Raw genomic sequence first — 27,494 nt, forward strand, 5'->3', positions numbered from 1 at the left:
ACTGCATTCCTTTCCTGTTTTTTTAAAGTCTAAGACTGCATCTCAAATGCATCTGCTTTGAAAACCTCCAGCCTCTATAGTGTGCATTGCAGCATACATCTAGTTAGTAGGTGCTGTCCTGTCATTCGAGGGTGACTTGGGAACTAAGGATTTCAAGACAGGGAGTTGTGGTGAGGCAAGGGATGGCACCCCTCATTGCACATTGTGGTCTTTGATACCCAGAGGGGTGACTATAGCTGCTCCAGAATTACTGCTCCTTTCCCAGAGGTGTGCAGTCGTTGTTGGAGTGCATCTTGACAGACCTATGCTGCAAAGTGGATACTTTATTTGCTGGGTTTGCACTAATTGGGTCGTGGGGTTGGGCAGATGGCTAACAACAAAAGCCCCTCTGCATGGCCTGAGCATCTGTGTTTGCAGCATTCTGTGGCAGACTCTGGCTAGAAAGATGCAAACGGTTTCCTCAGCCAGAGGCAGCCTAGTTTTGACAAAAGCTTATTTTTAGTACTGCTAGGACCTGCTCGCACTGGTTACGTTGGCAGTTTCAGCATCTTTCTAGGAGGGGGTATATTGAAGCACAATTAGCTTGTCATATGCCAACATAGTTTCCCTGGCCATCTGTAGACCAAACCAAGAGAAGTACGTGCAGGGAGAGGGATAGTATTGTATTTGAGGATGTTTGTGCAGCACAGCTGTAATTCAGACCATAGCTGCCTCTGGTGCCAAGCAAAGTGCTCTTCATTCTAATAGATCTAAGTGTTTGGGTTGGGTAGATGGGTGTGGGGATATGAACTCTTAGGATTTGCTGTTGTCGTAGGCTTCCACAAATCGGTGTGTTTCACAAACAGTTTTCCTTCAGGTTTAAAAGTATGAGTCTGATGTCTGAAGTTACTTGGATTAACCTTTGTTTCTGTCTCTTTTGCTTTGGGCTGCCATCATTCTATGAATGTATCCCTGAAAACAATTCTTAAAGCTCCTATTCTACAGCAAACCTGCCTCATTGTAACTCCTGTTAAAACATTTTGTAGGAGGTAGAAGAGAGAGTGACCACAAATCTAAGACTCCTTTTCCCAGGCTATTAATTCTGGAAGCCAGTCGTTTAATCTTGAATACAAGGTTTAATCTGAATCTCATAGAAAGCTGTGTTCCCTGTACATGGATAAGGGCAGGTGAAGGTCAGTAGTTCTGGGTGACAAACAGTTGTATTTTATTGGTATATCGGTCATGTTGAGTGTGGGAGGAGAATGCTGTATCTTAGTGCTGTTACCCAGAGGTACTGAAATTGTGTGAATTGTCTGCTTACTGCAGAGACCTCCAGTTAGTTTGGTCATTGCTGCAGCAGGACCTCCTTTGAGTTTGGAAATAACAGCTTATGAACAACTGAATTTTCTGAAAGTTGGGAGAAAAAAAGATATTAGCACTTCCTCTTCTGGATGAAGATAGAGCAAGAAAAATGTATGTAACTAACAGCTTTAGAGTGTAAATTGTGTATATACGAGTTATTCCTGAATCTCTGCAACTGGTTTTGTCATACATCAGTTGAAGGATGAAGATGATATCCACAAAAAGACTCCTATTAGAGGAAACCATGGTACAGGGGAAAAAGAATCATCCAGGAGAGATATCCCTCATTTTTGGGAGGGGAAAGGAGAGAATTTATTTTGTGTATACAGAAGCCGGTTGAATTTACATGATGCAGCTAATGGTTAAACCTGCCAACTAAATATGACATACTGTTACCATTGAAATAAACTTACGTTGTATTTCGTTAAATCTTGATGGTGCCCTGTGTCTAATAAAAATCTGATCCCCTGAACTGTTCTTTTCTCCCCCATGTTGTAATCCGGGTCAGCTGCTATGCACAAAGTCTGTGTTTTGTGAAGTGTTTGCTGACTTGGATGTTTCTTTTGAATCTGCAACTGCTTCCTGATTCATTTGGCTAAGACCCCCCCTCCTCCCCCTTGGTGTCTTGAGTTAAGATTCACTAAAACTGTATACAGTTTGCAGATGCATTCTCAATGTTACAAGTTAAGTTGCAGGGGGAACAAATTATTTACAATAAGGTGGTCCATTTTTAATCTGTATCATTGCCCTTGTACATCAGGAGCATGTTTTTGTTTTTTTCTCAAACTCTTTAGAAATACTGTTCAGAATAAACGTGCACTATTTGAGTTATGTCATTTACAATTTGTCATGTGCACTTTCTTTGCAGTCCAGCTGTTTCCCTCTGAAATCAGATACAGAATATTCCTCAGATGTTTCCTGAACTCTGTAACTGGGAAGATTTCTACCATGTACTGTGAGTTGGGCTGCTGTGGTGAATGCCATGGGTGTCTGACAGCTGAGGAGACTGGGGTCTGGTTGTTTCCCTGAAGCTATGAGTCTCCTCAGAAATTCTCTGTCGTGTGAGGGCAGGGGGAGGAGAGGAAGAAGAATCCTCCTGGAATAGTTTTGCATGAGCAGTCTTGGAACAAACAGTCCAGGCATTAAGAACACTGCAACTGGTTTGGGGCTGCATAGGTTATATATTTGAAAGCATTCAGACAAATTGCTAGCTATTGCAAATCTTCACAACAATCTTTGATAAACTGTGATCTGTACCTGTGAAAATAACTGGTCTTAAGATGCAGTGAGTACTATTCTGCACTGATTTTTCCCAGGTATTGAAGTAAAACTCGTCTCTCTTCTTAACTATTCCAGTCTCTTAAATCCATTGTTTGGCTGTAGCTCCTTTCTGTGCCTCTCCTGCTTTGACATGCCACTTACAAACTGATCAAGTTGCGCTGTGGTACAGTTTCTGGGGAAAGAAAAAAAAAAAAGTTACCCTTAATACTCTATCCACTTATTTACATTCCTGTGGAAACTCCTTGGTCAGTAGACGGAGTTGCTTGCGTTCGTTAGGAATAGGAAAGTTCATTGGAAAAGAGTTCCAGAACAGCTGCGGAAGAAAACAACTGAGGCTGGAAGTGAAAAGCTCTGTCTTACTGTGACTAGTAGTTGAATTGGGGGTTAGCAGGGGCAGAGCTGCTAATGACTGAGCCTCTGATTTAGAGGTCAGATTTAATTCAAAAGGAAGGCGGATGAAGGGTTTCATTCCCCAGCAGTGTCAGGAAGCTTGCACTGGAACAGCTGATGCTGCTACAGAACCGAGGACGGCAGAGAACGCGGGCAATGCCCCTTTAAGTACCTCTGCCCGCCTATAGCCCCTGCGTGCTCCCCTTCCCGCTCTCCCCATTGGTCAGCTGAGGTGCCAGTCTCCGGCAGTTCCTGTTTCGGCCACCTTAACTTGTTGACGGGTCTCACGCCAATCTCAACCTCTCTGGCCTTTGATTGGGCCGCCCGCTCAATGTTTCTGGTGGTGATTTGTCCGTGCCTGTTCCGCCCCGCCCCATCTGCGCCGAGCGACGCCTTCACCTCGTCTCGGCCGCTGTGAGTGCCGGGGTGAGCCCGCTGCCTGCGCTCGGAGCGGAGCCTGGTGAGCGGGACGGGGGAGGAGGACGAGGAGGAGGAGCAGGAGCAGGAGCGGGCGCGGCAGCGGGGCCGGGGCTGAGAGGGAGCGGGCCGGGGCTGCCGGTGGCTGCCGCCCGCCCCTCCTCGCCCCGGTTGCCGTGCGGAGGAGGTTGGCAAAGGGGCGCCTCCACCCCGCGCGGGAGTTTGGCCTTGTCGCCGTGGCGACCGAGGGCCGCGGGCCCTCACGCACTCCTCTGGGAGCCGGCTCGGGCCTCCTCGCCCGCCGGTCGGGCCGGGGGTCGCTCCCCGCCCTTGGCGCCCCGGGCCTCCCCGGTGGTCCCTTTGTTTTGCCCAGTGTGCCCAGCTGCGCCCGGCCAGCCCGCGGGGGCCTCGGTAGGGGCTGCGGAGCCCCCGGCGGGAAGGCGGCTGCTCCTCGGTGCGCCCGCCGGCACCGCCGTGCCGGTGCCGGTGACGGCCGGGGTTTGCTCCGGAGAAGTTTTGTTGTTTGCGTCGTGAGGGTTGGCCCCGCGTGGAGAAATAAGGTCTGGAAGTGCTGGTGTGTGTCATCGGGAAAAGTAACGATGGAGGGATTGCAGGGCGGAGTGCTTGTGGGTTTGAAATGTTGTGATCACACACAAGTGACCAGGAGTCGCGGTTCAGTCAGAAAGTTCACGTCGGAGACAGCAAAACGTGGGCGCTGCTTCCCGACCGCAACATCTTGTCAGCGTAGGCCAGGATACAGAACGTGCTGCACATCACCTCTGCGTGCTGTTGTTGGGTGACAGCTCGTCCTGGAGGTTAGTCAGCTTCTGAGTGCAGGGTGAAAGTCCAGCGGTTTTATGCAGAGCTCTGTCCTTCCAAACTAACTCTTCCTTTTGGGTGTGTTTGCAGCTTGGTCTCCTAAGGAAAGAAGGCTTATGGATGAGCTCTGTCCCTTCTCCACCTAGAGATTTGATTTCTGTGGCCTATTTCAATCAAATTTGTCAGCAGCAGAGGTATTAGAGATTGAAGTCTTTGATTTTATGGAAATCAACATCTGTCAAATGCAGAAGATCCCATTTCTTGTGCATGCTAAGGGCAAGGCACCTGGAATCCAGCTTCTTGTGACAGACAGCCCAGGTGAACCAAGTCCATCAGCAAACACATGGCTGAATACAGCCCTCTGTTACTATGCCCTTTGTCCAGGGAAGCTTGTAGAGAAAAGGTGAAAATAAGGTGAAGAAGAAGAGAATAGTGATGTGTTGAGTCATTGGCCATAGATACATAGAAGATCACACATCTTTATTTCTGCTTTTCACATAATAGCTTGGCCTTCTATTAGCCTCCACCCAGATATGTGATTATTAAATCATTTTAGCAAAGATAACTTAATGGTTGCACAGTTGGGCATTCAGGAGTCATGGTGATCTAATAGCTTGATTTGGAAGTGTGATGTTATCCTTGCTTTTTCATATACAGTGCATTGGGACAGTCTTACATGATTATGTTACATAGCGCTTTTGCATCCTGCAGTGTTATTTGTCACTCATTAGTCGTGTGCAGTAATCAGACAAATAGGAAGGAAAAAACTTCCCATGAGGAAATAGTCATTATAATAAAGATTTAGAATTTTTGGTTTTGACTCTCAACTAGTGCCATAATAATAATCCAGAGGCACATTTTGAGGTGAAATAGGTTTGAGAACTGAAAATACATTTGTCATTGAATGGGAAATAAGCTTAGAAGATTCTCATGTTGTGAGTGTGATTTGAAGATGCGTGTATTAATAATAACGTATTGGTTATGTGAAACAGTAGGAGAACATGGCTAACTTTGAAAGATTTGGATACTTATTCCCTCAGAAACTTACTTATTTCCTTAGATTATGGATACATGGGAGGATTTTAATGGAGTAGATGCAAAATTGTGGTGGATCCTGGAGGAGTGCAACAGCTGCAAAGAGATAATCAGGATGTAAGTGCTTGATAGTGGCTTTGCTGCTTTGATTCTTGGTTTCCCAAGCAGTGTCCCCAGGAGCTGACTGGGGACAGACTGAAGTGACTGCCACTCAAGTGGTGCTGTGTTGCTTGAGTGGCATGTGCCTGCTGTGTGCATTGCACACTTTTGTTTGTAGCTGAAGTTTAGTTGTAGTCTGAAATTCCAAAGACATCCTATGAACAGGAAGGTGAAAGTTCAGTGAACGTGTCCTGCTGACACCACTGACTGAGCTACTCCAGCTGTTTTTCACCTTGGTTTTTCTTGGGTGCTTCCAACTTTTTTAAAGGGTAGAATTAAAGAGCTACTTGGGTGGTTGTGGTGGTGGTGATGGGTTTTTTTCCCCCTGTGGATGTTGAAATCATAAGAACACCTCTGGCTTTGAGGTATTGAAGTATAACAAATTAGGCAACAAAGAGATTGGGAGTAGTGAATCCCAAACATCCAAGCATGTTTTTTAATTAGCAGAGTGTGTTGGTATAACGTATGTGACACTGTAACCAATCACATCCAGCTTGGATGTGAATTAATAGAGGCTGTGGTTGAAGCTGAGTACTGTACAGGGTGGAAGAAGGAAAAAAAGGAAAGAAAGGAAGAAAGAAAGAAGGAAAGGAAGAAACATGTAAGGAAGTCAAAGGCTGGGACATGCTGGATTTGACCAGAACCATTTTATTGTTTACTTGTTGTGCAGTGGTGTTTGGGGTTTTGTAATAAGTGTTTAGATGCAAAATGGTCTTAAAAACAACTTTGTAAATGACATGTGCCTGAGGGGAGGGATAAGTAGCATAGCATTTGGTATGGAGGGATTCTCAATGTACCATAGCTATTTGCACTGGAAGAACTTGGTAAAAGTATTGTGAAGTCTGTGCCACTTTGAAGGATAGGGAGTAAGTACCACAGCAGTGTTTCAGCTGAGACAGTTCTGAATGTTGTCCCTGATTATAAAACACCAGTGGAGATGTGTGCCTACCTGTGGGTACAAACCAGGAGATTAAATGAAAATGGATGTGTAAAACGTGTGTGTGCATAGCATCTGACAGCTTTAGTGTTCCTAACCGTTTCATAATGGGTCCAAGGATAGTCCTCAGGCTTCTGAGGAAGTGTTATACTTATCTCTGGACTGATTGCTCACCCGTAGTATTGCCAGTCACCTTACAACTTAGTTCCTGTGCTAGCATTTGTCATCTCAGTCACGTTTGTGACTCCTTTATTCAAGTTAAGTCCCTCAGGAATGCATTTACTATTCTGAAGGGTGTCAATCATAATGTGAGTTGTATGTGTGTGTTCTGGAAAATCGAGTGACATCTCAGATAGAATGGTTGACCTGTAGGGCTTTCTTTGTTTCAGATTGTAGTAAAACATGTAAAGGTTACAATTCCTTGCTGTTGTGTAGTCTCCAGTTTATATAATGCTGACTGGTTACTTACTGGTTAACATGCAGGTTAAAATACAATTCCAGCTTTCCTATGTGCACATGATGTATCCAAAGTGTACTCTGGTTTGACCTTACAAGTGTAGCACTATTGTCATGCTCTGAGTGATTCTGCTGTTTGCAGAGGATTGACAAATTGTGTGTAAACTACGTTTGTGTCTTGTATGAAAAGCTGTGGCATCAGGCTTTTAAGGTGAATGAATGAGTTACTTTTGCAACCATGACATATGATAGCAGTCTTTTACATCAGCCACACTGTGTGCCATTGTGATTCACCTAAGAAGGAAGTAGCAGCCTGTTAAAAACATTTCATGCTTCCTGTTAACAAGTGTCTTTCTCACCCAGTTACCTGAGCTTCTGTCAGGTTAAGTGATCAAAGTGGAAGAACATGAAATGAGATCAGTGTCCTCTAAAAGCACATCTCAGTCATGTACTCTGACAGCAAAATGAGTTCTTTGTGGTCCATCTCTAGAGAGGCGGGAATGAGCAGAGTATGGATGTATTAACTTCTAGGCCTAAATACAGGTCTTGTGATCTGAATGTCATTGGTGTGGTGGGCAGCATCATGAGAAAATTACCAAAACCATTGCTCTTTAGGCTGCTGACACTGTTAAAAGCAGTGTATATGGGAAGAGGAGAGCTTAACCGTGAGAAGTTTGGTTTCTTCTTCAAGTAACTGAAGTTTAAAGTGAAAAGAACATCTCTTTGGGGTGTCTGCCTGCATCTGCACTCTGGACTGACTGGTTGGCTTAAGGGACACTTAATTCATGCCAGCCTTCAACCTTTGAAGTTGGACTCTGCCTTCATGCATCAGTGAAGTTGTTAGGTAGAAACAATACAAATCTTGGATGGGCTGGAAATCACCTTTTGCTGCTTCGTACTACAGCTCTTCTTGCCACTTAATACAGCAATGAAATGGTGCTAGCCCAACACTGAGCAACTCCAAATCAGCAACAAGAAAAGGAACACCATTTCATTTTTCACTGCTGGAGGATCCATAATATTCAGAGATGCTGTTTAAATATGATGTATCTGCAGTTTAAATGCTTGATTCTTCTATGGAAGTGTCTTGCTTGTAAATTCTGAGACTTTATTGAAGAAGTTTCTCTAGTTTTGGCATCATCTTGAGTCATAGTTACACAGACATTAAGCCAGTGCTGCTGCTGCAAGAAGCAACCTTGTACCAACATAAGCATCTTCAGTGTATTTGTCAGTGGAGGATCCTTTGTAATCCTTCTGCAGTCAACTTCAAGCTGAAATAATGTTCTCATCTGGCTTCCTGTGCAAGTGCTGATGAAGTGGGGGAGAGCTTAATTTTGCATGATTTTGGAGTGGGTAGGACAGTAGGGAAGAGTAACCCTCTTACTGAGTTTCTTATTGCTGCTGTGAGGGCAGTTTGTTAACTAAAGAAAGTTAGGTAGCTTGTTTCACATATGTTGCAGTATAACTCATTGACTCTGTTAGCATTGAGATTTGATAAAATAATACAAGCAAAAAGAAATCATTTTTGCAGTGCAACTGTTCGTTGCCTTTCAGAAGCCTGTAGCTTGCATCTCAACATAAGGAGAGTTAGACTGAGAACAGGTTGAATGGCCAGGCACAGAGGGTGGTGACCACTGGCACAAAGTCTAGTTGGAGGTCAGTAACCAGTGGTGTACCACAGGGGTCAGTACTGGGTCTGGTCCTCTTTAGTGTCTTCATTACTGATCTGGATGATGGGGCAGAGTATGCCCTCAGCATATTTGCTGATGACAGCAAACCTTGGAGGAGTGGCTCATATGCCAGAGCAACGTGCTGCTGCCCAAGGGGGGGCCTCAGCAAGCTGGAGAAATGGGCTGACAGAAACCTCATGAAGTTCCACAAGGGCAAGGGTAAAGTCCCCTGCCTGGGGAGGAACAATTTAATGCACCAATATATCCTGGGGGCCACCCAGCTGAAAAGCAGCTTTGCAGGAAAGGACCTGAGGGTCCCAGTGGACACCAAGTCGAACGTGAACCAACAATGTGCCCTTGAGGCAGATGTGGTGAGTGCTGTCTTGGAACAAATTAGACAAAGTATTGCCAGCAGGTTAAGGGAGGTGATTCTTCTACTGTCCTCAGCACTGGTGACGCCTGTAGTCAGTTCTGGGATCTCCAGTATGAGAGAGACATGGACATACTGGAGAGAGTCCAATGAAGAGCCATGAAGATGACTAATTAAGATACTAGACCTTATCTCACCCTAGGAGAGCCTGAGGGAGCTGGGACTGTTCAGCGTGTAGAAGAGAAGGCTCAGGGTGGAATCTCATCAGTGTGTATAAGCACCAGAAGGGATGGTGCAAGGAGGAGGGAGCCAGGCTCTTTCTAGTGGTGCCCACTGACAGGACCAGAAGCGACGGACAACAAAATGGGATGCAGGAGGCTCCATCTGCTCTTCAAGAAACACTTTCTTACTGTGAGAGTGCCAAGCACTAGAGCCGATTGTGCAGGGAGGTTGTGGAGTCTCCATCTTTGGAGATATTCAAAAGCTGCCTGGATATGGTCTTGGGCAACTGGCTCTAGGTGGCCCAGCTTGAGCCAGGGGAAGGAGGACCTGCAGAGGCTTCTTCCATCCTCAGACTTGCTATGATTCTGTAACACCATAACATACTTCACAACCTAAGAAACTCTCAGAAGAGTGCATAAAACTAAAAGCTGACAGTATTTATAGTGCTGTAGTCACATCTGGCCTAGGTGCCCGTTGGTCTGTTATCGCTGTCTTTAGTTGCAACTGCAGCACTTACCATTTGTATACAAACTAATAAAAAAGGATAATATCTATTTAATGTAGTACTTACCAAATATAGTGTAAATACAGTGTATTCAGCCAGCTTGCGTGTGCTCTGTACTTCTGAGTTGTGGTTTCCTTGCTCTGCAATGTTAGTTAGCTGTGGGATGCAGCTCTGCCTTTGTACTTCTAACCAGTGGTGCCCGTAACACCTGCACATCCATTCTTCTAGCTTGGTCTCCATGGCTCAAGTACAAAGCTTCTGTTGGAGGCAGCTGTCAGGCACTTAGCTGCTGTCTGTGTCCATTTAAATGAAAGTGGGGGGAATTTGAGGGCTTCTTGGGTTTGATTTTGTTGAAGTCTGTGAGCAGAAGTGGTGCTCAGTCTCAGCTGATCCTTTGGAGTATTAAGTATTGCCTTTATGTGAAGCAGTGGTATCTGTCGAGGTCATGTTTTATACTTGCTGTGGTTGGCAGCTATAGAGAGTCCCACCTTTAATTGTCTCAAGAGGCTTTCCGGTCCATCTCACTCACTTTATCTGTGGTTTTCTGGTTTACTCTGGGTGGGATGGGAAGACCCTGTGTTTCTTAGCTTGGAAACATTAACTGTCTAAGCTGTCCCTTGCAAAGCAACACAATGGAGATCTCCCATTTCGAGCTTCACTTTAAGATACTCTTGCAAAGTCACTGTCAGGTGGCAATAAGGAGGTGATTGCAGACAGTTACAGAAAAAAAAAAGAGGGAGGTAAAGGCATTTTAATGTTATGGAATGGTTTTCTAATGAAGTAAAACTTGCAGGATCATGGTATCAGTCTGTCCCTTCCCTTTATTCATCCTTTTCAGACCTCTGCAAAGTAGTAACTTGGAAGTCTGGCTTTAGTTTCTGCTCCATTGTCAGTTCTAAATTTCTCTAATAGTCTTATTGCTTATCTAGTGCTTTCAGAGCTACTTATTTACTCCTGGATGGCTCATGTACATTAGTGCTCCTAAGCTGAATAAGTAGTTCTGAAAGTGGTGGAATTAATGAATCCAGGTTTCCTATGGATATGGTTCCTAATGGTTCCATTTTCTGGTGTCTAACATACATTGATCTTGCTGTTAAATTTCCTCTTTGGGAGAGTTAAGAAACCGTGCCCACTTTCCCTGGGCAGCTCAGCTCAGGTATCTTTAGTTTGGACCTCTCTGTTAAACCTAATTGAAATAGTTTGCAGCTTTATCCCTGCCAGTGTTATTCAAAACTGTCAAACATCCAGATCACGAGTCCTTTATTCCTGGAACCGAAGCAATTGCCCAGTGGGTCCGTTTTATGGAGAAAAAACTCTGAAGAGCAGAAGTGTGAAATAGCATTGAGATTGTGAAGGAGAACTGAGCCCCCTTGTGTCCACTAAAACCCTTGGAGAGGAGCCTGGAATGAAATGTACATTGCAGATTTCTGGGGGTTTTGCTTGATTTTGTTGAGTTTGGGGGCAGAGCATGTGCTTAAATTTCATTACCGCTCGTAACGATGAAAGTACCACTGCTGGAATCATCTGCTGGCCTTCTCTGAAGGACGTGGCAATACGCCGTCTGAACGAGTGCTTTGGAAGTGTTTTCATATTGTTGCCAGTTTCCACAGTTCTGGAAGTTGATGGGAAGTTTCACTAATTCTTGTAAAGTCCACATGCTTGGAAATTATGTGTCTGAACAGTGGGGTTGTGGGGTACGTTTGATCACCGTATACATTAAAACTGAAATATTCTTTTATGGTACCTTCTACCTCAGCCGTTTTTGCCTTTAGTCCCAGAAAGATTCCTAGGAAAATCCTTTACCCTGGAAGGTCTGTGTTTGTAACCAGATCTCAGGATGGATCTCTTCTGTGTGTTGTAAATGGGCTTTGTAGTGAAGACCCATACAATATTACTTCCTGTACCACGAATCCTTGGCAAGTTCTTAAGTTTGTGTCATATTTCTCAGACCCCAAGCCTGTAAGATATTCAAGAACTTGACTGTGTTATCCTTTGTAACTTAACGACTTAGAGCTAAAAAGATGAATTAAACCCCCTGACATATGAATTCTCTGGATGGCCTGCACATTTCAGTTCTAGGATATTTTGCACTGCTTGTTAGGGTCCTCAGGAGAGAGCAGCAAGCCAGTTTAGTGTGTGCCTATGTGTCTAGTGTAGCTATTGAAGAATCACTTGATACCTCCTCAAGATCTTACACAGCAGGCTGAGAAAACTGAGGCTGTTCAGCCTGGAGAAGAGAAGCTGCGTAGAGACCTCAGAGCAGCTTCCAGTGTCTGAAGGGGGCTACAAGGATGCTGGAGAGGGACTCTTCATCAGGGACTGTAGTGATAGGACAAGGGGTGATGGGCTCAAACTGAAACAGGGGAAGTTCAGGTTGGATATAAGGAAGAAGTTCTTTACTGTGAGGTTGCTGAGGCGCTGGCACAGGGTGCCCAGAGAAGCTGTGGCTGCCCCATCCCTGGCAGTGTTCAAGGCCAGGTTGGACAGGGCTTCGAGCAACCTGGTCTAGTGGAAGGTGGCCCTGCCCGTGGCAGGGGTTGGAACTGGCAGGGGTTGGAACTCTGCTTTAAGGTCCCTTCCAGCCCAAACTCTTCTATGTTCTTATACAATAGCCTTACTGAAACTTCATTGCTTTAAGTGAGCAAGAAAAAAAGAAAACCCAAACCAATGTATTTGAGTTTAGATCGTGCAAACAAAGGAAGTAAATTCTAAGAGCACTGATTTTTTTTTTTTTCCCCATCTGTTATTTGTTGTTTATGTTTTGAAGAGCAGATTTCATGAACTAAGTTGCTGAGTAATACCTGCAAAGATGGGTGGTAGACAAGAAGACTCTTCAAACCAGTTTGGTTTTGAGTTTTCTACCCTACTTTTTCAGAACTATAGAGGATATTGGATTATGTTAAACTTAAATCTCCAGAACGCAAAAACTCTTTTCATTTCTGGGGATGACACTGCATATAAACTGGTATTTCAGTTTGACATTGGAAGAGCTACAGACAATATAAAGCTTGAGGGAGCCTTGGTACTAAATAAATATGAATGTTGTGTTGCTTCTGGTTCATCTGGCTAAAGAATTTGGAATTTGCTACGTTCTCTCTGGAAAAGACACTCGGCTGAGTCAAGTGAGAGTATTAATGTGAGTGAACTTAAAATGCATTTGCCCTTGAGTTTATAAAGCAAATACATACCTTCTGCTTTAGAGAATCAGTGAAGGAATCTCTCCATGAAGAAGTAAAGGTAAACCCATTGTCAGTGCACTAGTGATGCAACAGCTAAGAGGAAGAAATGGAGACAGTATAAACATTATTTGTGAGCCCACAGAAATCTCCACCCAGTCAGAGCTTTGTCCTTAGAGAATAAGAATAGGAAAAACGCTTCAGTTCACCATGTTTCTTAGGGTACAGTCTCTCAGTAGAAACCCCAGAGTTGTATACAAGTGCCGTTTAACAAACTTAACCACCTCTTTTCAGTTAGAAAATCAGCACTTGAAATACGCTGGGTTAATGAGATAACATATACAGCCTTGATTTTTTCTTATCAGTCACACAAACCTGTTTTGAAACTTTAGGGGAAACATTGGTTGAATGGTAGACTATGATAAATTTGACTTAAATTAATTCCACATTGAAATGAAGTTAGAATAGTGTTCATTGCATTCCTGTGCCCTGTCTTCTATGTGAAATGGGCTGTAGATCCCAGTGGAACTGAAGCATATGATGCTAGATGACTAGATGATCTTTCGAGGTCCCTTCCAATCTCTAGCATACTGCGATACTGTGATATCAAACACACATTTACAGTTGTTTATGTTTGTGAGGCTTACACCCTCGGCATGTGGTGGCATCTGGCTTAAGATGTGCAGGGAATGGCATCACTCAGAAGCAGCTCATTGACAATTTGAAAGAAGGGCGAGGGAGGAAGAAAGAAATCAGGGTTCTTTGACCCGTAATAAAGATCCATTTCCTAGGATCAAAAACGGTTGGAAGCTGTGTTAATAAATTTCAGCACAAGTTACCACTAAGGCCTTGCTGATCTTCCTAAATACTACGTACAGTGTATTGCTGAATCATTTCAGGGTTCTGCTCAGGGGGAAGAAATAACGGAATGCAATGGAAAATTGCATAGATCATAACTTTGAGAGATAGAGATGCCCCTATTAGGAATAAGAATTTTGCTGACTGGATATGGACCCTTGGCAGAAGCAGCTTGAATACTGGAGTATGGGGAGACTGTGTTGTTAGGGAGAAATGGGTGCTCTGACTTGGGGCACAGGGAGGATGTGGTTGTGGATGTGATCTGGACTGTGTGTTCAGAGAGCACATGGAGCCAGGACAGCTGTGTCTGTTTTGGGGAGGGTATTTGTGGGTGGGTGCTTTTTTATACCCTTTACCTTCACACAGTTGTGCATTCTCTGTAGACTTGCATGGTAGCTGGCCATCTAAATTCATGTTCTATTAAATACAATGTAATACAGAAATGGTCCTTTGGTTCTGAAGTTGTATAAATTTGCAAGATTATAAAAGCGTGGTTGCTTGGTGAATACGTTAGTCCTTAAAAAATGCTAAGTTTACCAAAACTTAGACCTCTTCCATCTCTTTGCTCTGATTTCCAGTATACTTGGCATGGTCTAGTAATGGCCTGTAACAGATACATCAACTCTGTCCGTACAGATGGTGCAGACAAGTAAAGAAACAGGGTACATGACTGCCACACAATGCAATCCAGCACGTTCCTTTTTCTGAGTGTAATGTTAGTGAGCTCATGTTGTACCAGAACCATATTCACATACTCTGTGTGCACATCCTTACCTCACTAAACAGAAACAGTGCTGTGTACACTAAATTAAATGGTCCCCTTTGCCCCCTTGAATAGCTGTTCTGTCTGATACATAAGGTATCATCTTAGTGATGGATATACAAGAGTGTAGCATTAGTGGGTCGCTGCTCTGCTTCTCATGTCTTTGCTGGTAGCTTTAATGGATATAGATTCTGCTGGGCTGCTTTGACACAACTGCAATGAGGTGTGCTGACCACAGTCTCGCAGTGTATGTGTGAACATCTCTGGTTGCCAACAGTGTGAAAGATGGCTGGGCTTTAATCAGATTTACTTTTGAAGTAATCAGAATTGCACACCTGCTAAACTCTGCCAGCTAAACCCTCCATCATCACCTGATGCAATGAATGCAGCTAGAATAAGTAAGTACTACTGACCATCGCCAGTTATGCACAGGAGGGATCAGTTACAGATGCCTTGGGTGGGAAACTGGCTTTCCTGGCTTTCAGAGGTGTGAATTTTCACCAACTTGGAGGACCTAAGGTCCCAACTGCAATAGTCTTATGGTGGATAAACAGAAATAAACCAGTGAATTAAGCTAAATGGATTTAAAGGAGAAGAAATCTTGGTTTTAAGATAAAGTTAACACAAGGTAATTTAAAAGAGAGCGAATGAGTGGATGAAAGCGCTGATGTTACACCACTACTTTCTTTCACAGTAAAACAATGTTAACTCTGTCAGAGCATGGTCAGTGAGAATGGAGGAAGCAAACCTGTGGCGAAATACAAATAGAAGATGATGCACTGCCATTGATGGGCTGGGGAAGTCTGTGGTGATTGTTTCAGATCAGCTGTGTGTAACACCCAGAGGAGTGGTGTAATGCAGTAACTCATTTCAGGGAGGATTGTGTCTAATTTTATGGTGGTGTGAACACTGTTGTGTAGGTGGAAGAGTTGAATTATGCTCCTGAAAACTTCAGGACTTTGAGTTCCCCAAGCTGGATCTATTTGCAGGATGTCGCCTGTTTGCTTTACTTTAAGGTTTGCCAACATTCCCCTATCGTTGCCTTCACAGGAATAGAGGAAGTATTTAAAGAAGGGATAGAGTGGTAAACAGCATCAGCCCTGATGCTTCTCCCCAGTTAATCTTTACTGAACAAGAGCACCCCTGTTTTTAGTTAATCTTTACTGGACAAGAGCACCTACATTTTAGACTGGAGAACAGCACCCAAATTCTGTGCTGGTACAATACAGATTATTTCTGTTGACTTTACACAAGCATGCAAGCAAGCGTGCGTGCAGAGCCCTTTCCAAAGTGTGTGCTTCAGTGCTTTGGGAGCCCTGTCTATATGTGGCTGGCTTTCTGGTTCATAAAGATGTTGTTTTGGGGGTGGTTTTAATGTCAGTTTCAGTAATGCTCGGTTTACATTAAGAACTGCTTGGGTTTGAAAGTTATATTAAAACCCACCCCCACTTCTTTCCAGTACAAACAAACCCCCTAAAGATATGAAGCCTTAAAAGAAGCTGATGAGCTTTCTACGAGGAACCAGGGAGAGGTGAAGTCACAAGCAGTCTGAGGGCCCATGGAAAGAGTTATAGTAACAGGTTGGTTGGTGAAAGAAAGAGCAGAAACATGGAACTAAATACTTTGTTATTAGAGCTCTGCCTTATCAAAAAGCAGATTTTGGGGGGTTTTCCTGTTGTCATCTACAATATACTCTATGTTACTTCCTCTGGTAGATACATGTTCAACCATCATTGACTTAATCTCATCTTTTGTTTATTTTTTTCATATTGTTTTTGTTTGTTTAAATACAGGCTCCTGATGTGTTCAAGCTGAGGCTGTTATGTATAACTTTATTTCATAACTTTAACTGAATTTTACAGACCTGACAACATAGGGTGTCATTTTTGGCCATTTTAAGATGTACATTATTCAATAGTAAGTAGATTTTGTAATTTGCTACATTAACAGCACTCTAAATTTGTATTTAATAAAATGTCCTCATTGTATCTTGTACTTTGCTAAGCATTCATGTTTTATTTAGAGCTGGGAATTGAACGCATATTCAACTAAGAAAGGCTGATGGAAGAGAATTCAGCTCTATTTCCTCCTAATCAAAGATCAATCATACACTCTATAGTTTTCCTTCCTGCTTCCTTAAAGTAGTTGGGACCATAATTGGTTTGATATTTAAAGTAATTGAGGAAATGCAGACCAGTTCATCATAGACAGCAGGGCAGGTTCACAAAACATGAGTACTCACATGTGAGTTAATACTCACATGACCAACTGCTCTACATCAAGGTGATGGACCTGTGCATACACTAAAGTATAGACCTGTCCTTGTGGTCAAAGGCAAAATGATGTAACAAACGGCATGTGCTGAGAATTCAGAAGAGTGCAGTTGTTAATTCCTTCCCCAATTTTCTTCAGGCTCTCTTCTCCGAAACCATGCCAGAGATGACAGAGAATGAGACACCTACCAAGAAGCAACACCGGTGAGTTGTACTTCTGTACTCTGTGGTCGTGTCACAGGTGTGAAGTTTCTAGCTAAGAGTTTGCAATTGGGTATTGACAAGCAGTTCTGAGGGTTGACCAGGGTCATTATACCGTTTCCAGGTTTTTGTTCTTTTGTAGTAGCACACTGATCTAATACCTGATTGGTAGGGGAATCCTTCAGTCCCTGGTTAAATAGAGCATTCATCCTGTGCTAGGTACCCATGTAGGATCTGATTTATGATTGGAGAGAACATTGATTTGTCCTACAGATACTTTTTCAGTATTCGTGGATTTTGGGACTCTTTCTTACCCCACTAAATAGTGGTTTTTTTGTATTCTGTATTGGTAGTGAGAATCAAAGGGCAACTGGGTGTCTCCATGAATTATTATTAGAAACTATTTAATACTAATGTCTAAGACCAGTCCTTGTGAGTGTGACTTCTGCTACATGCTTATTCACAGAGCAGAATATAATATTTAGTATTTTTACCTGTAAAGAAAATAATAAGAGAAGTATTTGTTTGTATACAGATTTCTTTTCCTTTCTGTTTCACATCACTGCTTTCCCTTTGTGTTTCACAGAAAGAAAAACCGGGAAACACATAATGCAGGTAGGAACATTATGCTTTGTTGTTTGGTCTGGAAATAAGCACTGATGCTTTGAACTACTAAAACAGATCCTGCATGGAGAAGGTTCCTCTGAAGGAGTTTACTGCATTTAAAACCCCACCCTTCCAAACACTTTCTGTGTCCTTGCATATCTGTGTAGAAGGGCATCTTGGTTGTTTGCTGTTTTCCATAGTACAGGGTTGCAGTAGCACACCCAAGTATGAAAGCAGGACCATCCCACTGGCTTACCAATGCTAGTGAAGTAAGAATTAAACAATTTCAGTTGTATTTAATTCTAAAGGGAAATAAATGCACAGCATTCACACGGTAATGTGTGAAAAAAGAGAGACAGATACCTGACCTGAGAGCTTCAGGGGTTCCCTGTATTAGAAATATTCCTGTAACCTGTCCCTGAGGCACCCATCTGGATGTTGGCATCCCAGAAATTCTGTACACATACTGGCTGTATGTTGTAGGAGTTGCATCCCTCAGGCTGAGTCCTATAAAACTCAGTTTGAAAGCAGTATCAAAACCTGACTTCTGAGAGGTAGTAACAAGTCCTTTCCACAAAGGAGTCCAGAACATCCCCACCTGTTAAAGGTATTGCTGCTTATGTTTACAGCTCTTCATTCAGTATGTGAGGTTTACTTTAGAGGAATTTTTTTCCCCTCTCAAGTTACTGAGGGTTCCAGTATACCATGAAATAACGTATTTATGAGTCTTTACACTGGTACTAGTTGGGCTGCTGTTGTGGTGACTTGCCCAAGCAGATGACACAGCATGTGTTGGTTTTGCTTAGTGGAGAGACATCGAAAGAAGAAGATTAATGCTGGGATAAACAGAATCGGAGAACTCATTCCCTGCTCTCCAGCACTTAAGCAGGTGAGTGTCCATTCGGAGGTGTGTACAAGTTTCCTGTAAAATGCTTGTGTGTTTCCTTGTGCAAGGAAGTATAGTTACTTTGCTGTTTGTCTTAGGGTGAAGGCAAAACTGTGCGAATTCATATGCTCCAAAATCTTACTAGTATTTAAAAATTATTTGTAATAGAATTCCTTTTAGCAATTAAGAAGTGAACAAGAGGTTTTGCAGGCAAAGCAGTTTCATAAAGGGAAGATGATGAAGGGGTTATGGCATGTTTTCTTTTAACATATTCTTCAGTATATTACTTTCAAAGTTATGCATACACCTTCCTGGATAATTGTTCCTTGTTTGTTTCTTTCCTAAGAAAATATTTCCAAAGTGATATCCTGGAAATTTCATGATGTATATGTTTGTTTGTGAACACAAATTTCAGGCTGCTCAGCAAGAAATGATGCTTGTTGTTTGGGTTCCATTGCCTTAGTAGCTACCGTTGGGTGTTGGAAAATGTCAGCTCCAGCACTGAAAATGTTATTCTGTAAAAGCTCATGGCATTGGGGTCAGTAGTATCAATGGATCTACCAACTACAGACCTTTCTCCTAATTTTATCTGCATGTTTTCTTTCAAAGAGCAAGAACATGATCCTGGATCAGGCCTTTAAGTATATAACAGAAATGAAAAGACAGAATGATGAACTTCTGTTAAACGGAGGGAACAATGAACAGGGTAAGTACAGATGCTGCTGGAGGCTCTAGAATTTCTATCACTTGCTTCCAGTGTGTGTCTGTTCGTACGGACTAACAGCAAAGCCTGGATCAACACGCTTGGGAATTCCAAGACGTTGTGCACATACAGGAAAAACACAGTTGTTTAGAATATCCTGAAACAAGAAGCCAGCAAAATGCCCAAGTGTGTGTTCTTGTACATAGCTGAGAGAATATGGAGCAATTGTGTTGTGATGTAATTACAGAGCTTAGAGGTGATTCAGCATTATCTAGTAGATTCCATCCTGATTTAGTCTGCTGTAGTGACCAGAATGATTTCTGACAAACTTTAGTGAGATTTTTTTCCATCAAAACAGTGGAGTTTGTCATGCATAGAGCCATTTTTTTCCCTTTTAGATGCTGTAAATGATAACAGCCTATTTAATAAAAATGCATCATCTCAAACCTTCTTGAACAGATGCATACAAATATTGTGATGGAGGTATGACAGAAATAATGTCAGAGCTCATTTGCAGTTTGTGAGTTTTATTTCTACCCATAGAATGGAGTTCTTGATAGTTTATTTTTATCTTGGTGGTGTAATTTGGCTTGAAAAACCTAGGTGATTTTTCTAGTTAGGTGAGCTGTCTCCAAGTGCATTGCTAGGGTTTGTGGCTGAACATAAGTGCTTTGTATTTAATTCTGATTATCATTTTTAGAAGTAATGAAACTTAATTGTCCTGCAAAACCACGAGATTATCAATTATATACAAATGGTTTTAGTGTTTGCAGAGGAGCAGGGGAGAGAGCAAGTTAAATTAATGTGCTCATCTTTCAGTAATTAAACAATTTAATGAGTGTTGAGTTTCATCTGAGTTTGTCCTGATGGTGTTTAATAACTAAATAGTTTGATATGTCTTGCTGTTGGCAGTGGAATAGTGTATGAAGTTCATTCACTTTCCCACTTAAGTAAAGAGGCTTATCAGGATAAGAGTCTTCATTTTCATTATGTTACCCATTTGAAGAGGTCATACATAATTAACAACTTATTTCAATACTGCATAGCATTTACTGTGCAAGTCATGCGGTAATGTTACCTAGTATTTGCTCTGGTGCTGATGTAATGGAGTGCTCTCACTGTTTTGTAGCTGAAGAGATAAAGAAACTCCGAAAACAGCTGGATGAACTGCAAAAGGAGAACGGGAGATACATCGAGCTACTGAAAGCAAATGATATTTGCCTGTATGATGACCCTACAATCCACTGGAAGGGGAATCTCAAAAATGCCAAGGTCTCGGTTGTTATTCCCAGCGATCATGTTCAAAAGAACATCATTGTCTATTCAAATGGGAGTCAACCCAATGGAAATAACCAGGGAGCATCTGTCCAGGGAATAACATTTAATGTTGGTCATAATTTACAAAAGCAAACAGCCAATGTTGTGCCAGTCCAGAGAACTTGCAACCTAGTGACTCCTGTGACGATTTCTGGTATTTACCCCACAGAAAACAAGCCATGGCCACAAACTACAGTTTCTCCAGTGGCATCTGCTCAGACAGCTCCAGCAGGGAATGTTCTTGAGCTTTCCACCCCAGAGAATGAGCAAGGCGTGCTTACCACTGCTACTGCTGGCTCGCAGAGCACATCTCGATCTGGAACAGAACAGGAACTCCAGTGTTCTTCAGGTAATGCACTACAGAATGATCAAAACCATCCCAAAGGTAAAACTGATGAGGAGGGCACTAAATTAACTAAGAAAACAGTCCTCCAGGGAATCAGCCTTCCTTCCAGTGCCTCCACGGAAGCCTCCAAAGTTCAACAAGTGAATGCAGCTTGCTCAGATGCACAGAATTCTAGGAGTGACCTTCAGGAAAGCTGTGTCGTTTCAACCACAGACACAGCTGGTGTGCCATCTGTGAGACTGTCTGCTGCAGATAGTTCTTCCTCTGTAAATGTCCTCAAAAGTACAGACTTAGTAAGTAGTGCTGGGATGCCTGTGACTTCTGCAGTAGAAGGAGTTAAGGCTGCGACGGCAATAAGCACTCTGCCTGCCGTTTCCCTGGAGAACTGCTGGTCTTTTTCAGGCTCTTCAGGTGTTGGCACTTCGGACTTGAAAAACATGAGTAGCCTTACACGGATGCCTTCAGCTGGAAACACACAGACCACATGGACAACTTTGCAGCTAGCAGGAAATACTGTTCAGCCACTAAGCCAAACACCATCTGGTATAATGACTGCAGTATTAAACGAGCCAGTTAATGGTGCTGGTACTGTACCTTCTGCTCACAGCAGGCCTTTGACTGCGAGTATCAGTTTGAATACTTCTCTGCCTGGGGATGGCCAGGCAGCTGAACAGATTGTAGTTACCTTGCCCTCGTGCCCATCTTTACCTATGCAGCCATTAATCAGCCAGCCACAGGTTAAAACTCAGGCTGCAGGAAATCTCCTTCCATTAAATTCAGCTATGCAGGTGATTCAGATGGCTCAGCCAGTTGCAGCAGCGGTTACAGGAGCACCGGCTAACCAGAATGTCATCATTCTCCAGCCTCCAAACCCCACTCCATGCCCTCCGATTGTGAGAGCGGAAGTTCCCAGCCAAACTGTTAGTCAGCAAATTGTGATTATACAAGCTGCTAACCAGAATCCTCTTCCCCTCCTCTCTGCTCAGCCCTCTGCTTCTGTGAGAGTTCCCATGAATGGGCCAACTGCAATTGCAAACTCCAGCAGCTCCATCCAAAATGTGTCACTTCCACAGACTTTCGGAGGGAAACACCTTGTCCATATATTGCCAAGACCATCTTCTTTACCATCTTCTAGCTCTACGCAAACGTTTTCAGTTACAATGTCCAATCAACAACATCCTCAAACTATCTCATTAAACGGGCAGCTTTTTGCATTGCAGCCTGTGATGTCTTCATCTGGAGCTTCCAATCAAGCCCCTATGCAAATTATTCAACCCACCACCAGCGAAGATCCAAATACCAATGTTGCCCTCAATACGTTTGGTGCTTTAGCTAACCTCAATCAGAGCATATCACAAATGGCTGGACAGAGCTGCTTACACTTGTCTCTCAACCATCCTTCCAATCCCACAACTGTCAGTAACCAGATTGCCACAGTTAACTGCGTGTCATTGCCAGCTTCTGTGGCAACTTCAGTACCTGCGGAGGTTTCGGTATTAACTACTGCGTCCAGTTCAATAAATGCTTCCCCCAAAAAAGCGGCTGGTGGCTTGCCAGCCAATGCAAAGTCCAGAAGGACAAACAAAAAGCCAAGTACGAAGAAACACCAAGCGGTTATCAGTAAAGTGTCCTGCCCAGCAGTTCCTTGCAAAGACGCAGGGAAGGTGGACTGTACCACTGTGGAAACGGTGGCAAAGCATTCAAATGGCGAGGGGCTGCTTGAAACCGCCCCAGCAGCAGCAGAAGCTTTAACGACATCGCAGGCGAGTGGTACGGCAGCATCGAGTGGTGCCAGTGCTCCTGACTCTCCTTCCAAAGACACTGCACACTCTGAGCAGGCAGCGAAAACCTGCCCTGCCCCTGAGCTGAGCTCTGCAGAGGCACCCACTTCCTCGCTGCTGGAGTCCGTGGTGTCAGAGCAGCTGCCCCAGGTCCCACCAGCTGCCAAAGATGCTCCGCACCAGCAGGCCCAAGGATCTCCGAACCATCCATCAACCAGCTCTGCCTCATCGGAGTCTTCCAGACCCTGTGACCCCCCCAGCACCTTAACGTCCTCGCCTACTGAAGCACAGCCCCAGGTTGCTGGGCCGTCAGCAGCACAGAGCAGCACAGCAGGTCATCCTTCCAAGGCAGGAACGGTTTCAGAGCCCTGCAGCGTTGCGCAGGATTCCTCAGCTGTGATGCAAGATGCAGACTTGCTGGAAGGACAGGGTCTAACGAAAATGCTGTCTGATCTCACAAAAGAAAGAACAACTGTGGAAAAAAACTCTTCGTTTGCCATTCAGGGGGAGCATTCTGATTTTCCCGTGAAAAACTCTAAATCAGCAGAAGCAAATGTGGATTTGCCTGACAAGCAGGAACTCTTGCTAATGAGCACGGAAGGTGATGCTCTCTCCCAGCATCACTCCTGCATTTCTGATCAGGAAGTGGTCAGTGCTTCCCTTATCGCTAGCAGGCAGGCAGACTCCCCCATGTCAACTAGCTCTGGCAGCAGTCGAGGCTTCTCAGTTGCATCTATGCTGCCAGATACCACCAGAGAAGACATCACTAGCAGCACTTCAACCAGTACATGTAATAGCTGCACATTTTCAGAACAGACTGACATTGTAGCTCTTGCAGCAAGAGCTATTTTTGACCAGGAAAACCTTGAGAAAGGTGGCGGAGGAATACAGGTTAACGTGAGGGATGCCATCTCAAAGTCAACTGAGGTTGCACCTTTGGAGAGAGAACAACAGCCTTTTAAACCTCAGCCAATGAAAGAAAACAATGCTGGGCCATTGGAAGCAGCACCAAACAAATTCAGTGCTAAAGATACAGTCCAGACAAATGCTGATAGACAGGTTGAGAATCCAAGCTGCTCTGTAGGAGGTGTGGAAGCATCAAACACTTCTCTGCAGATTTCCTCTTCCCAGGCACCAAGCCTAACCAGTTTAAGCGTGAATAATCTAATACACCAGAGTCGCATTGTCCATCCCCTTGTGAGCTGCTCAAGTTTATCCCAGTCTTCAGAGCCAGCAATAGTCCCTTCAACTGTGAACCTCTCCCTTCCATCTAGCACGTATGTCAATCAGTCTCCAGGACCCGCTATGATGAGTGAATATGCTCAGGAACAACTGAATGCTATTAGGGCAAGCACCATGCAGGCTTCCCAGCTGCAGGAATCACACTTAAAGCAGCAAAATCATGAAGGTCGCAAAGACTCTGCCAAGCGGGCTGTTCAAGACGACCTTCTGCTTTCAACAGCAAAGAGGCAAAAGCAGTGCCAGACAACACCCATAAGGCTTGAAGGGATGGCGTTGATGAACCGAACACCAGAGAGTATTGCTGATCAGACACAGATGCTGGTCAGTCAGGTTCCCCCTAATTCATCCAATTCGGTGGTACCAGTGAGCAATCAAGGGCATACTGATGGCCTTAATAGGTTGTTCCCACCCAACAGCAACTTCGTGACAGCAGCTCTGAGGCAAACTGAAGTTCAGTGCAGTTCTCAGCCGTCAATTTCAGAGCAGCAAGGCCAGGCAGGGCAGCACTTGCAGCCAATTCAACACGCTCCTGCTCAAGGCATATCTCACCTTCACAGTAATCACCCATACTTAAAGCAACAGCAGGCTGGTCAGTTAAGGGAAAGGCACCACTTGTATCAGCTGCAGCATCATGTTACACATGGGGAAAACTCAGTCCACTCTCAACCCCACGGTGTCCACCAACAGCGAACAATGCAGCAGGAGGTGCAGATGCAAAAGAAGCGAAATCTCATCCAGGGAACGCAAGCCACACAACTTTCTCTACAGCAAAAACACCACGGAAGTGACCAGGCACGGCAAAAAGGTGGTCAGCCTCATCCTCACCACCAGCAGATGCAGCAGCAGATGCAGCAGCACTTTGGAGCTTCCCAGCCTGAAAAGAACTGTGAAAATCCTGCAACAAGCAGGAACCACCATAACCACCCTCAGAGCCATATAAATCAGGATATTATGCATCAACAGCAACAGGATGTTAGCAGCAGGCCGCAAGGTTCAGGTTCTGAACACGTGTCAGGACACAGTCAGATGCAAAGGCTGATGACTTCAAGGGGCTTGGAGCAGCAAATGGTGTCGCAGGCAAGTATCGTAACCAGACCGTCAGATATGACATGCACCCCTCACAGGCAGGAAAGAAACAGAGTTTCCAGCTACTCTGCTGAGGCACTCATTGGGAAGACACCCTCAAATTCAGAACAGAGAATAGGAATATCTCTCCAAGGCCCTCGCGTTCCTGACCAGCTTGAAATGAGGAGCTATCTTGATGTTTCTAGGAATAAAGGGTTGGTGATTCATAATATGCAGGGCCGCTTACCTGTCGACCATACAGTTGGCTCAGACGTGCAGCGGCTTTCTGATTGTCAGACGTTTAAGTCAGCTGGACCAAACCAACAACCAACAGGCAACTTTGATGTACAGGCTTCAAGAAACAGTGAAATTGGTAACTCTGTGTCATCCCTCAGGGGCATGCAGTCCCAGGCGTTTCGGATCAGTCAAAACACTGGGCCGTCCATAGAGAGGCAGAAAAGATTGCCCTACCAGCCAGTGCAGGGTATTCCCACAGGAAATACCCTGCCATCAAGGGAAAATGAAAACACGTGCCACCAAACCTTTATGCAGAGTTTACTTGCCCCTCACCTTGGAGATCAAGTTAGTGGAAGCCAAAGATCGATCCCAGAACATCAAAGGAACACGCAGTGTGGTGCCTCCTCCACAATCGAATACAACTGTCCCCCGGCACGAGAGAGTGTACACATCCGAAGAGATGGTGATGCTCAGAGCAGGGAGAGCTGCGACATGTCTATTGGTGCAATTAACACAAGGAACAGTTCTTTGAGTATTCCTTTTTCAACTTCCTCGTCCTCGGGAGATATTCAGGGTCGCAATACAAGCCCAAACATCTCTGTGCAGAAGTCCAATCCCATGAGGATGACAGACAGTCATGGAACTAAGAGCCACATGAATACACCTGTTTCTAGCAACATGCACGGGGTTGTGAGGCCGACTCACCCTCACCCTGCAGTTTCTCATGGGAACGGCGAGCAAGGGCAACCTTCTGTTCGCCAGCCAAATTCTTCAGTGACTCAGCGCTCGAGGCATCCTCTGCAAGATAACGGAGGTTCTAAAATACGTCAGCCCGAAAGGAATCGATCCGGAAATCAAAGACATGGGAATGTCTTTGACCCTAGTCTTCCGCACCTTCCCCTGTCCACCAGCAGCAGTATGATCCTTGGGCGCCAGCAGTCTGCCATAGAAAAAAGAGGCAGCATTGTCCGATTTATGTCTGATGGCCCTCAAGTGTCTAACGACAACGCAGCCCCTGACCAACATACTCTTTCTCAGAATTTTGGGTTCCCTTTTATTCCGGAGGGCGGCATGAATCCACCAATAAATGCCAACGCCTCTTTCATCCCACCAGTCACTCAGCCCAGTGCCACTCGAACTCCGGCTCTCATCCCGGTTGATCCTCAGAATACTCTGCCGTCCTTCTATCCACCTTACTCTCCTGCCCATCCTACCCTTTCCAATGACATTTCTATCCCTTACTTTCCCAACCAAATGTTTCCTAACCCAACCACCGAGAAGCCGAGCAGTGGAAGTTTAAACAATCGATTCGGATCCATTTTGTCTCCTCCCAGGCCTGTTGGTTTTGCTCAGCCCAGTTTTCCTTTGCTCCCGGATATGCCGCCGATGCACATGACCAACACCTCGCACTTATCCAATTTTAACTTAACATCTCTGTTTCCAGAAATAGCCACAGCTCTTCCTCCGGATGGTTCAGCAATGTCGCCTTTGCTGTCCATCGCAAACACATCTGCTTCAGATTCTTCCAAGCAGTCCTCGAACCGACCTGCCCACAATATAAGCCATATTCTAGGCCACGACTGCAGCTCAGCTGTATGAGAACTGATAGTCTGACTCCTGGTCTGATGCGTCATTTATATATTTAAGAAGAAAGCGGATCTCACTGACATCCCTGAAGAGATCATTCATAGCATCACTGTTTATTTGCCTAAATGTATGTATATGGGTACTTTTCGTATTTATATACACACTGTGTTTCCATCCACCTTACTAACTTTAAAGCACCAGTGCCTATAGCAATGCTTACTTGTAAACAGTAAGGATGTAACACTGAGAGCTGTGCAAATATTGGTTGTTGATTTTCCAACAGTCAAGTTTGATGTGCAGTTGTTCCGGGGTAAGGGCCACCCTCAGTAACACATGGAGTGAGAGCATCTCTATGGGGCTTGGGAAACATGCTGCAGGTTTGGTTTTGTTTCTGTTGTGTTTACCTGAAACTACAGACAAACTTGGAAGTGGCTTGGGTTTCTCTCTTCCCTTTTGTAAAGTATCTTCAGGAGCCTCAGCACAAGTCACGGCTGTGTTAGCCAGCATTGACAGGTAAAGGCATTTGTTGGGCAGCTTTTGGCTGCCTGAAGTTTGTCACGTGAATTTGACTTAAGGCTGACCTCCCCTAGCAAAAAATTCCTGTGCGTTTCCATGGTCAGCAGTTCAAAACAGGTTTAGAAAATTCAGATTTCTTCAACCTATGACTTTCTGCTTCTAGAAAGAATTTTGTTTGGATCCATTTTAACAGCGGCTTCAGTTCCTGCTGGACGTGGTCACTGTTTTAATGTAGCTCATGACTCCTGGTGTAGTCAGCAGAGACAGCAGTTGTATTTGTTGCCATTTCAGTGTTCATATGCTGCAAGTTACCTCAGGGTGGGTTTGTACCTTGT

The 27,494-nt window shown here is 44.3% G+C and overlaps 1 protein-coding gene across 3 annotated transcripts; it reads left to right on the forward strand.

Moving 5' to 3' along the window:
- Positions 1–3,421: 3,421 nt before the first annotated feature.
- On the forward strand, positions 3,422–27,071 carry USF3 (upstream transcription factor family member 3). 3 transcript variants are annotated; one of them, XM_057415914.1, is made up of 6 exons: positions 3,422–3,472; positions 16,812–16,876; positions 17,460–17,488; positions 18,286–18,368; positions 18,975–19,071; positions 20,198–27,071. In XM_057415914.1, the coding sequence occupies exons 2-6, from the start codon at positions 16,830–16,832 to the stop codon at positions 26,653–26,655; spliced, it is 6,714 nt and encodes a 2,237-aa protein (XP_057271897.1). In that variant the 5' UTR covers positions 3,422–3,472; positions 16,812–16,829; the 3' UTR covers positions 26,656–27,071. The 3 variants fall into 3 exon arrangements, with proteins under 3 accessions (XP_057271897.1, XP_057271898.1, XP_057271896.1); XM_057415915.1 differs by lacking the exon at positions 3,422–3,472 and having other exon boundaries at positions 16,532–16,876; positions 18,257–18,368; XM_057415913.1 differs by lacking the exon at positions 3,422–3,472 and having other exon boundaries at positions 16,532–16,876.
- Positions 27,072–27,494: the final 423 nt, after the last annotated feature.

The sequence above is a fragment of the Pezoporus wallicus genome, unplaced genomic scaffold (assembly GCF_028554395.1).
Source record: "Pezoporus wallicus isolate ANWC-B61680 ecotype Strahan unplaced genomic scaffold, APGP_CSIRO_Pwel_v1 contig_6814, whole genome shotgun sequence".
Lineage (NCBI taxonomy): Eukaryota > Metazoa > Chordata > Aves > Psittaciformes > Psittacidae > Pezoporus > Pezoporus wallicus.

Bases quoted from the DNA above. Each gene is read 5' to 3' on its own strand.
- USF3 (XM_057415914.1), top strand. From the start codon at position 16,830: ATGCCAGAGATGACAGAGAATGAGACACCTACCAAGAAGCAACACCG. The intron at 16,877-17,459 runs GTGAGTTGTACT...TGTGTTTCACAG, and splicing joins CCTACCAAGAAGCAACACCG to AAAGAAAAACCGGGAAACAC. The intron at 17,489-18,285 runs GTAGGAACATTA...GGTTTTGCTTAG, and splicing joins CCGGGAAACACATAATGCAG to TGGAGAGACATCGAAAGAAG.